This window comes from Daphnia pulex, chromosome 7 (genome assembly GCF_021134715.1).
Source record: "Daphnia pulex isolate KAP4 chromosome 7, ASM2113471v1".
In the NCBI taxonomy this organism is placed as follows: domain Eukaryota; kingdom Metazoa; phylum Arthropoda; class Branchiopoda; order Diplostraca; family Daphniidae; genus Daphnia; species Daphnia pulex.
The window spans coordinates 11,938,370-11,948,167 of record NC_060023.1 but is presented as its reverse complement, the minus strand read 5'-3'; the positions used below and the strand labels follow the sequence as shown (position 1 = coordinate 11,948,167).

Here is a 9,798-nt window from a genome sequence, read left to right as displayed (position 1 = left end):
CTTTATCATTACGTCATCTAAGTCTTATATCGAAAAGACGGACTCTGGATTTTTAATTTCTAGAAACATTCTAATTCACATTGTAGGCTAAAAAACGTAATGAGGACAACGCTTTCTTTTCCTGTTAAATGTAAAAAAATTCTGAAAACACGATCAAGGAAAAGCGGGAAAATATCATATCTTTATCACTAGTCAAATATATTCACAAGCAATGTTTAAGTAACGCAGAATTGGAAAGCCTTTTTGAAAAAATACGACATTTCCTTCTTCACTTCGGTGGGAATTGAATCGTGACAAAAAGCCGGTAACGTTAAAAAAGGTGTCGTCCATTCTCGCTAGATGGCCACCACATGTTATTTTCTTTAACATCTTATTCCGAGATCAGCCAGAACAGCATGGCTTGTGGATTATATCAGGTTGGTATTCGTAACTTAAACCGTTATTATTATTTGATTTGTATGTGAACTTTGATTTTACAGGCAAGACGCTTTGCGTCGACTATAGAATCCATCGCAAAGTCTTTGAAGGACAGAAGTTATCTGCGCCCTCATAAACCTTACACCCCTCCGGAGGACGCCGAAAAGAAACTCGATGGCATTTTTGAAAGCCAATTGGGCTCAAATTCAGCACAATTAAGTAATGGCCGCATCAAGTTTAAAGTGCTTACGGCCTGCTTCAAGGAATTTAATCATGGAGTGCCTAATTCAAAACTACACGAAATTCTAACCACAGGTAAGCTAGAAACAGAAATCAGACTAGGGTTTAGGTATTTAACCATGTTTTGCTTCTATTTAGATGACATCAGAGACTTTTACCTGCAAGAAATTGATACTAGAGTGCCACTGGATAAATTCAAGTCCATTGAGCTCCCACCCAATGTCTCAATCCAGTATGATTATCACCGTTTCCATCCAGACACAGACACCATGCACGGTGGCATAAGTGCTTTCCCCAGGCGGTCTACCATAGTCACTGGATTGAAATACAAGAAGAAGTATGCTGGCTACAATTATAAACCTATATGGCATTGAATGGACATTACTGTACAACTTTTATAGTCAAATAATAAAATGAAAAATCTCCCAATTTTTATTACAAGCCAATTAAAGAGTAGTAAAGAATGAACTTTTGAGTTTATTTGAAATTTTGCAAAGCACATTGCATTCAGAATATAGTCTTGGCAAAAATTTTATAACATCTGAAAACGAAAATACGCTGGGAGAAGAGTGTTCAATCAGATGAAACGGAAGCGCTCCACTTAGATTCTACTGTCAAAACACCTTAGGGGCGTGCAATCTGTCGAGTCAGCCACCACATCATCAACGGCTGCAAACCTCCCATGAAAAGCAAAAGATAAGTCCGTCGTTTAGAACCTTCCCCGGTGAAGCTAGTATTCTGTTCTCCGTAGGAATCATGGGAGGACTCTGGTAGTATTTGAACCTTCAAAGAACGAATCTGTGGTCCCAATAAAACAATTGTTTTAATGTATCGTATTCAACTTTATTAGAAAATAAATAATTACCAGGAAGAACATTGTGGCTGCGCTTACGTATATTAGAGCTAGATGGTATGCTGACGGCATAATGAAGCTAGCAATAACTGCAACTATCATTCTGTGGGGAAAAAAAAAAAACATTTTTGTACAGAGGGTTGTAAAATTTGCAAACAAAAATTAAATCATACCCGACGTATTTGTAGGACGAAAACGCCAAAATGTCGAAAGAAGTCAATTTCGTTTGGATATTCATGATATAAAGTGTCACCCAAATTGCCAGTACTTCAATAAAGGCCCACACAAGCGCTGTGCTAGCTTGGATGCCCAATCCTTCCGGGCTGAAACGCTCTTGAATTCCGAGTGACACTCCGCCGATAAGTAAATACGTCACGAATGCCATCGCAGGGATGTAGAGGTCCGGTGCATTTAATTCATACCTGGGCTGAACGGGTTCGTCTGGATTATATTTGACAGACCAATCCTGAAGACCATGAGGGAACAAATATTAAGTTTATTATTCATCAAGAAACAATTAAATTCTGTAACTCACTCTGTGTGTAAAGGGGAAGAGAAGAAGAGCCAATTTTTTGGCGACGTACGCCGTGTCCACTGAAAAGTAGTACTTTATTCTCGAGGTAGCGACATATTTGTTGAGCTCCCGGTCAAGGGCCTCTTTGCCTTGTCCCACTAGGCTCTGGCCATATTGCATTGCCATGTTGGCCATGACAGGGTTTTGCAAAAACTGGGCAGGCATAAAGTTGGTTTGATCGCCACCACCTCCACCACCACCCATTGGCATAAATGGCATTCCTTGTTGAGGGTAGTAACCAGGAGGAGACATTGGAGCCTGGGCAGCAGGATTGTACATGCCAGCGGGAGGACCAGCCATGTACATGGATGGATCTTGATGAGATTGGGCATTAGGTGGTGGATAACCATACTGTGGGTAGGGCATTGGAGCTCCTTGATCCTGCATTTCGGCTGCTCGTCTTGCTTTCCTCATGATAGGTTTTGATGATGATCTGCACAGACGAAAATTTATTGGATAAAAAGCTTACTAAAATTCTAAAGTTGTTGTGCCTTAGTGTTTTACTAATATTGAACCATATTTCACAAAATGATACAGGACTTACATCTATTGATAAAACTGGTGGGGTCTTTGGCAGGACTTTGTGATTTTTCTACTACAAATGTGTGAGGAGGAGCGTTAGAATCACTTATCAAATGATGACATAAACAGACTGTGCCCTCACGAAACTTGTCCAAACATTGGTTTGAAGGCCTAACGATTACGTGTCAGAAGGAGTTTTCACGAATTTGTTTTCCTTGGTTATAGAGCCCTGATAAATACATAAAAACAGTGTCGATAGATCGTGGTCTTCACATGGCCATGCAAAAGTATAAAAATAGATGCAAGCAAATGACATAAAAAGGGATACTTTGCTTGAATTCTCACCCGAAATTGCCAACCGGTTCCCTTCCAAATCAGCAAAAAAAAAAACTCAACAACTTCTTGATTTAGTATTGCCTCATTTTGCCGAAGTGGCGCTACTAATTTATTGGATTGCGCATGTCGGACAGCGGATTTTTTAATTACCCTAATCCCTATCCGAAATCCAGATCAGAGAGTCAGTAATTGAAGTGAAAGTAAACAAATAAATACAATAAAATATCCAATGACTTGCTGTACATGTAAAGTTGTAAATGGAGGTCAAAGTTGTTGAAGGTACTGAAAACATAGTAACCACACCCAGCCATACCTAATGTTTTCTCAGTATTCTGTACGTGTATTACCGAGTAACTGAGATTAAGTTTAAAGTAAAATGTATTGGGTTTTACCATTTTAACAAGCTATATCTATTTCATTTCCTAATTATTATCGAGACGATATCCCGCCAAACCTTTTTTGAAATTGACGAAGCGCCGTTGCCATCTAGCGATTATCTGTCTAAAAACGGTATTGCCATCTAGCGAGTGTCTGTCTGTCTAAATCCAAAGTTGATCTAAAAATGTTTGACAGTGACAGCTTGTTCAATGGATTAGTCTGGCGTGCAGTGCATATATTTTGTTTGCCCGTAGTACAATACTTGGTGCGTGACTAGGTGATTCCTGCGTTGTGTTTTATGTTGCGTCTTTGTGATCAAACATATATCCGATTTTCGATTGAAATCACAGCACCTACAATTGCTCGTGCTTCAATGTAAATCACACACTGAAGGGCGATAGAAACTATGGAATTGCTGACCTACTGATGGATCCACACAACGGACACATTGTCTTAATTCCGATAAGATGATCCCAGTTTGCTCTTCGTTTCTTAAAATGGCCATTGCACCATTTTATTTGCTCCTTTTGTGGTTCAATATCAGTTGTGGATCTCAAGTTGATGATGTGTCGGTGGCCCATGTCTACGCAGACATTGGATCTAATGTGTCTTTACCCTGCCTACCACAGAGTCTCAGATCAAACACAGAGGTTTACACCCCTGCTGTTGGCGAGAACTCTCTTTTGCTCTGGATCAGAGAGGGCAAAACCCTTCAGCACAGTAGGGTTGAAGAAAACGGGATCCTCACATTGACCAAAATCACCAGGGCAGACTCTGGTGTCTACACCTGTCAGGCAGAAGAGTCTTTCGGTTACTCTGAAAGGACTTTCACCAGAAATGTGGCTCAAGTGGAGCTCCACGTCAAAAGTATGTTGATCCCACACACAAGTTGTTCTTGGAAATGGCATAGTAACCTCAAAATTGTAACTCTTTTCAGCAACACCCCCACCTCCAGCTTATTTGACAGTCTACCCATCATCAGTGTTAGCTCTAGTCACGTGGAAACTCAACAGCACTGGAGGTTACCCAATTAAATCTGTCTCTGTCATTTACCAAGAAGTCACAGATGATGATTGGAACAATCCAGCTTGGCATCGGACATATCCTGAAGAACTAAAGCCATCAATTGTAAATTATATAATTATCCCCTTGATTTTAACGAAATGATTGATTCATTTTTAATTGCAGACCCAAGTGGAGATTTACAAGCTGCACCCAAATACGACCTACAAATTCAGAGTATGGGCAATCAATAAACTAGGCCCAGGGGACTATGCAGAAGTCATGGCAACTACCAAAGACACCCTTGACAATCAAGGTATTAACCAGCTTTGCACACATCTTTCTCGGCGACGAACAAGCCGCCCCAAAATAATACCCCCCCCCACGTTTGTTTGTTTCTCCATTCAAGTTCATGGGAGTTTGACATCGACCTATGGGCGTATCCAGTCAACAAGCCCTTGGATCCTCACCCTGTCAGTGTTGGTCGGTTCGGTCGGATTCACCGTCCTCGTCTTGGCTTTCTTTATGCTTCAAAATCGGAGAATTTGTTCGAGAAGTAAGTGCCTGACCTCTTCAGCCAGATGAACTTTGTTGATGTGAGGTCACGCCCATATTTACTATCTCTGTGTGCTTATTTGTTTTGTGTCAAATAACAGGAAGGACGTATGATTCATCTGACGATATGGAACTAGTGACCAACATCATCGTGAACCCAAATTACCAGGCGGAGAGTGACCGCACCCTTTTGACCAACGAACAAGGCCACAACGACCGTCAAGCTCTTTTGACATGTAACTTCATGGTCCCTCGTCGCCCGGCTGTTTGTTTGTGAAATGATCTAACTCCCCAAAAAACCCTTTTATAAATAGTACAGCTCTCTCTCTATTTCCCGACACCACACCACAATTTGTTTTTTTTTTTCCATTTCGCAATCCGTTGGCTTCCCCACCATGTCGTTGTATCCACTCGAATGAATTGACACACACACACACGCATCGTCAGCCATGTAGAAAATCGCCAAATTCACTCCGGCGTGTTTGATTTATCACCGTTCTCTCCACATACTAACAAAAACTCGTTACAACTCCCAAACGTATGGCTCTGTTAATTAAAATACTCTCAGCTAACTTTTAAAATCGATCCGATCGCCTTTATTTCGATAAAAGATTGTCGTCCCCGCACTCTCGCTTCATTGAAGATATTTTGCACTTCTAGTCGACTCCCGTCTCGTCCTCTCTATCTCTCCAATTTTCACTTATATTATTCTAAAAAATAAATCGCAATTGTATTTGAAAGAAAATAACGGCCTTTGATGTATTGAACCGTGCATCGTCCACCCCCGCGTAAAAAAAAAGAAAAAAACGTGACAGGAACAAAAAAATTCGGGAAAAAAAAATAATACCGTTCGTGTATATTTTAGCTCCTTTTTGTTCTGTAGATGGAAACACATTTTCTCGTGCACTCTGCGCCGCATTATATATTTGACACGTTATTCGTGGCCCTGACTGTAGATTTTTTGTGCGGGAATTTCAAATAATGATATCCGAATAAAGTGAAGAAATAAACGTGGAATGTTGTCACTAATGGCTAATACTTCTTTTTTTCGTTCGGAATGAGAGCGAGGCTGTCACGAAGAACTATTTCATTTTATTCTATACAATGGCGTCAAGTGGCGAGCTGGATAAAAGAATCCTGAGCGATGATGTCATCGCTCACAGATTTCACCCTGCGGCTTTGTGACGTCATCATTTCCTCGGTATTCCCCCACATCACTTTCAAATTAACGATTCTGACGAAATGTGATAAGAGACCCTCGCGACTAAATCTCTCTACCAAAAATAGGCGGTTCAATCAAAGTGGCAACGCCCACCAGTAAAAGATTCCCAGCGGAACCGGATCTTGCATATCCGCTAGATGTCGTGAGTCGGCGTTGCCTTTCTGGGGCGAGCGACTATCCCACATCCGCCGCCGCTTTATTCCACCAGGGAAAAGAAAAAAAAGCAGCCCCACCTCCCCCTTTTCAAAACCATCTGTCTCTCTCCTCTATTGCCAGTCCGATCTATTCAGTCCCGCTCAAGTGAGCACATCGCAAAGTACACTACGTCGTCTCCACACACACACAAAGCCTCCCGCGCCTCTCTGACGCATTGATTCCCCCATCCTCCTGGAGTTCTTGTGTGTGAGTTCGTCTGCCGAATAAATAAATCGGTGGAAAACGTGTCATCTGACGACGACAAAAATTGGCCTCAGCGATTAGATCTGTCAGACGACTGATAACACACGTTGTTGGAGCGCGATCGAGAGATAAAGCTGGGCTGATTACACGTATACCTTTTGTGTGCGTGTGTCTGCAGTTGGTTCCATCAGTGGCTGAGACAATGGCCGTCCCAGGAATGAATCTCTTGAACCTGGAAAATAAAACCAGACAGGTTAGTCGAGTTCTTTTTCTTTGTTTTCTTTTTGAATGACTCACCACGATGCTCTTTTGTTTTTCTGGGTAGCAATCGAAAATCGCCCACGAACAAGGCGCCGGATCGCAATGCACCAAATGCGGGCCAAAATGTCCAGGGCTGGATTTACATTTCTGGAGGTAAATTTTCGGATTGAAATTTTTATTGATAATTGAATTAATAATTGAATTTTAAAAAATTAGGAAAGTTTGTCGTCACTGTCGTTGCGGTAAGGAGGTCCACAATGTGGTAGATGAGGACCCGTCGATCCGATTGATCCGGTTACTGGCCGTCACTCCATTCCAAGCTAAAATGGACTTGAAACTCCAACAACAACAACAAGGCGGAGACTATGGTCTCGCCAGCAGCAACCGACCGTCCAAATTGGATTTCAATAGTCCCGCCAGGGGATCGGCTGTCACTTTGGATGCCCCGGCCAGTCCGCTGGATTGGGTCCCACCGACCGACGACTCTCAATTGGCCATCAAATACATGGAACAACTTCCGCTGGCTAAGCAGCCCATTACGGGCAGTCAGGCGGCCGTCGACCGCAAAATTGCCCTCGACCGACAATTACCGTCGCACGACCTCGATCCGGAACAATGTTCCAACCTATCCGCCAACGAGAAACGAAAGTAATTCCGCCTTTTAAAATAATTAAAATTTCAAATTAAAAAAGAAAAGTTGATTAATGACCTGAATTCTTCCGACAGGATGGAAGAGTATGTCAAGAACGTCAAGCAACACGTAGTGGGTCAAGGTCTGATCCAGGAATGTCCACCGAGACCATCGGGGAAACTGCCGCCTCCGCCGCCGCAACTCGACCGCATCCTGGGCGAGAAAGTCAACACTTTGAGTTTGCAGGAATCTGCCAATGCCAAACGGCCCATTCTTCCGGCCTTCGTCACGGCCAAGCCGTTCGCCATCAAAGCGGATGCTCCGTCGGCGCAACAGATCAAGCGGATGTCGGCCAAACCCCACGCCGGAATGAGTTCCGAATTCGGCGATTTACCTCCTCCGCCGCCGGATATGCTGCTGATGGATGCGTCCTATCCAGCTCCGGCTGCTGCTCCTGAAACTCCTCCTCCGCCGCCACCTCCGCCTCCTCAACTGGTGGTGGATGAACTGCTGGCGGAGGAATCCAGCCACAACAAGCGACAGGATCCAGTGAGGGAATTTTTCGATTTCCTGGACGAGCAGGAAGGCAAGAAATTGCCGGGCAAATTGAAATCGCCGTTTTTGCACCAGGCGGCCGCTTCCGGCACGTTCAACGCCACAGCCAAACCGTTTGGAGCGTCGCCTGGAACGTCGCCCAATTTGAATCAACGAAATCCTAATACGAAAGTTGGACTGGCAGCCCCCGTTGCGGTCGCTGGAACGGGAAGTCGCGGTTCCTCACCGAGATTAGGAGAACGGGCGCCGCCCGTCTCGGGACCAACTGGAAGATTATCAAACAACAACAACAACAACGGCAGCCGTCAGTTGTTGACGACCGATTTCGATTACTTCCCGGAAGAGCAAGTGGCGAAATCCCAAAACAACAACAATCCAGTTGTTCCTACCATCCAAAACCAAAGCAACAACAACAACAATCAATCGCCGTTGTCTAATCGGCGCCCCTCCGCCCATTCCCATCCGTGCGGATCCGATAATAACAAATACGTGACTGCCCAAATACCTGCAGCAGGAGGACCCATCCAGCAGCAGCAACAGCAGGAAGTGTTTCAGGATCCTGAAGGACTGGTAGGAGCCTGGTCCTGTCGCAAATGTACCCAGCCGATTGAACCCGGAACGATTGCCATTTTCGCCGAGAGAGCCGGAAGCGACAAGTGTTGGCATCCGCAATGTTTCGTCTGCTCCATCTGCCACGTAAGTTTTATTTCCCTGTTAGATTCTCAAAACGGCTCCTAGATGTCTCTGTCTTTTGCCGTACGAAACAGGAAATGCTGGCGGATTTGATTTACTTTTTCGTCGACGACGACGTCTTCTGTGGCCGTCACTACGCCGAGCAGATGAAGATCCCGCGGTGCAAGGCCTGCGACGAGTTGATTTTCGCCCCGGAATACACCAGCGCCGAAGGGGCCAGCTGGCACATGGATCACTTTTGCTGCTGGATCTGCGACACGCCCTTGGCCGGACACCAGTACACGCCGATCGAGGGCCAGCCGCACTGTCTCGACTGCTACCAAAAGAAATACGGAAAGGTAAAACCTCATCTGGATACGATATGAAATGATTTGATTTAACTGGAATTTTTTAACCCGGAACAAACAGGATTGTTACGAGTGCCACAGGCCGATCCGTGCGGAAGAAACGCGAGTCAGTCACGGCGAAATGAACTGGCACAACACGGCCAGCTGCTTCAAATGTCGCCAATGTCAAGTGTCGATGATGAATCGCCAATTCATTTTGAAGAACGGGCAGATTTACTGTTCCAGGGAATGCGTCGTCCAGAACGCGCAATGTCAGGCCCAGCCGATCCTAGTCTGAACAAAAAGAAAAGAAATTCCTATTAAAAAAACATTTCAAATTCAATTTTACGAGTAATTAATAATCTCTGAAAAATTGTTTCGGTTCATTCCAATGTGCACAAAAAACTTATTCCTCCGCTTAATGGACTGGTTACATCAAAGAATATACACGGAATTGGATTTACGCTGAGGGCCAATCAATCATAGTCTGGACAAAGGGGTTTTTGTTGTTGTTGTTGTTGTTGCAGACGGGCAGTCAATGAGGAGGGGTCTGGGCCCTGTGGTCATTTGGTGCCGAGAATATTGGGCCAATCAGGTTATCTCGTCACTCCAGTCAGAGCGGCACACCGCCGGCCATTCATTGACGTGACGCAAGTGGGGTCCCATGGCAACAACAACAACAGGAGGTCCAACTGAGAGCAGAAATCATGTCAGCAGAGCCGATCCTTTTGTATTAGCAATTAGGATCCCCCCTCTTGACTCGGCCTCTGTGATCCGCCATCGCATCCATCGTGTGCACTTTTTAAATAATGATGGGGTGGGGGATCCTGATGG

At 44.3% G+C, this 9,798-nt stretch overlaps 4 protein-coding genes across 10 annotated transcripts; 3 read left to right on the top strand and 1 right to left on the bottom strand.

Moving 5' to 3' along the window:
• Positions 1-259: 259 nt before the first annotated feature.
• On the top strand, positions 260-1,086 carry LOC124196591 (39S ribosomal protein L50, mitochondrial-like). Its single transcript, XM_046591732.1, has 3 exons — positions 260-416; positions 480-732; positions 796-1,086. The coding sequence occupies exons 1-3, from the start codon at positions 351-353 to the stop codon at positions 1,029-1,031; spliced, it is 555 nt and encodes a 184-aa protein (XP_046447688.1). The 5' UTR covers positions 260-350; the 3' UTR covers positions 1,032-1,086.
• Positions 1,087-1,114: 28 nt separating this feature from the next.
• LOC124196586 (protein YIF1B-like) lies at positions 1,115-3,068 on the bottom strand. 6 transcript variants are annotated; one of them, XM_046591719.1, is made up of 6 exons: positions 2,952-3,065; positions 2,749-2,835; positions 2,046-2,517; positions 1,684-1,976; positions 1,523-1,613; positions 1,115-1,455 (listed from the first exon to the last, which is right to left on the bottom strand). In XM_046591719.1, exons 2-6 carry the CDS (start codon positions 2,763-2,765, stop codon positions 1,282-1,284), a joined length of 1,047 nt encoding a protein of 348 aa, XP_046447675.1. In that variant the 5' UTR covers positions 2,766-2,835; positions 2,952-3,065; the 3' UTR covers positions 1,115-1,281. The 6 variants fall into 6 exon arrangements, with proteins under 6 accessions (XP_046447675.1, XP_046447679.1, XP_046447681.1 ...); XM_046591723.1 differs by having other exon boundaries at positions 2,629-2,835; positions 2,952-3,011; XM_046591725.1 differs by lacking the exon at positions 2,952-3,065 and adding an exon at positions 2,629-2,679 and having other exon boundaries at positions 2,749-2,915.
• Positions 3,069-3,497: 429 nt separating this feature from the next.
• LOC124196585 lies at positions 3,498-5,906 on the top strand. 2 transcript variants are annotated; one of them, XM_046591718.1, is made up of 5 exons: positions 3,498-4,187; positions 4,258-4,448; positions 4,509-4,638; positions 4,732-4,878; positions 4,979-5,906. In XM_046591718.1, exons 1-5 carry the CDS (start codon positions 3,788-3,790, stop codon positions 5,152-5,154), a joined length of 1,044 nt encoding a protein of 347 aa, XP_046447674.1. In that variant the 5' UTR covers positions 3,498-3,787; the 3' UTR covers positions 5,155-5,906. The 2 variants fall into 2 exon arrangements, with proteins under 2 accessions (XP_046447674.1, XP_046447673.1); XM_046591717.1 differs by having other exon boundaries at positions 3,503-4,187; positions 4,509-4,878.
• Positions 5,907-6,343: 437 nt separating this feature from the next.
• Positions 6,344-9,427, top strand: LOC124196577 (testin-like). Its single transcript, XM_046591706.1, has 6 exons — positions 6,344-6,751; positions 6,824-6,912; positions 6,976-7,407; positions 7,486-8,641; positions 8,713-8,976; positions 9,047-9,427. Exons 1-6 carry the CDS (start codon positions 6,701-6,703, stop codon positions 9,260-9,262), a joined length of 2,208 nt encoding a protein of 735 aa, XP_046447662.1. The 5' UTR covers positions 6,344-6,700; the 3' UTR covers positions 9,263-9,427.
• Positions 9,428-9,798: the final 371 nt, after the last annotated feature.

What these genes read in the sequence shown, in the direction of transcription:
- LOC124196591 (XM_046591732.1), top strand. Translation starts at nt 351, where the DNA reads ATGTTATTTTCTTTAACATCTTATTCCGAGATCAGCCAGAACAGCATG. An exon ending in TGGCTTGTGGATTATATCAG is followed by an intron (nt 417 to 479) that starts GTTGGTATTCGT and finishes TTGATTTTACAG; the next exon opens with GCAAGACGCTTTGCGTCGAC. An exon ending in ACACGAAATTCTAACCACAG is followed by an intron (nt 733 to 795) that starts GTAAGCTAGAAA and finishes GCTTCTATTTAG; the next exon opens with ATGACATCAGAGACTTTTAC.
- LOC124196586 (XM_046591719.1), bottom strand. An exon ending in TCTTCCCCTTTACACACAGA is followed by an intron (nt 1,977 to 2,045) that starts GTGAGTTACAGA and finishes CATGGTCTTCAG; the next exon opens with GATTGGTCTGTCAAATATAA. An exon ending in TCGTCCTACAAATACGTCGG is followed by an intron (nt 1,614 to 1,683) that starts GTATGATTTAAT and finishes TTTTCCCCACAG; the next exon opens with AATGATAGTTGCAGTTATTG.
- LOC124196585 (XM_046591717.1), top strand. Translation starts at nt 3,788, where the DNA reads ATGATCCCAGTTTGCTCTTCGTTTCTTAAAATGGCCATTGCACCATTT. An exon ending in AGTGGAGCTCCACGTCAAAA is followed by an intron (nt 4,188 to 4,257) that starts GTATGTTGATCC and finishes AACTCTTTTCAG; the next exon opens with CAACACCCCCACCTCCAGCT. An exon ending in TCGGAGAATTTGTTCGAGAA is followed by an intron (nt 4,879 to 4,978) that starts GTAAGTGCCTGA and finishes GTCAAATAACAG; the next exon opens with GAAGGACGTATGATTCATCT.
- LOC124196577 (XM_046591706.1), top strand. Translation starts at nt 6,701, where the DNA reads ATGGCCGTCCCAGGAATGAATCTCTTGAACCTGGAAAATAAAACCAGA. An exon ending in TCCGCCAACGAGAAACGAAA is followed by an intron (nt 7,408 to 7,485) that starts GTAATTCCGCCT and finishes TTCTTCCGACAG; the next exon opens with GATGGAAGAGTATGTCAAGA. An exon ending in TCGTCTGCTCCATCTGCCAC is followed by an intron (nt 8,642 to 8,712) that starts GTAAGTTTTATT and finishes CGTACGAAACAG; the next exon opens with GAAATGCTGGCGGATTTGAT.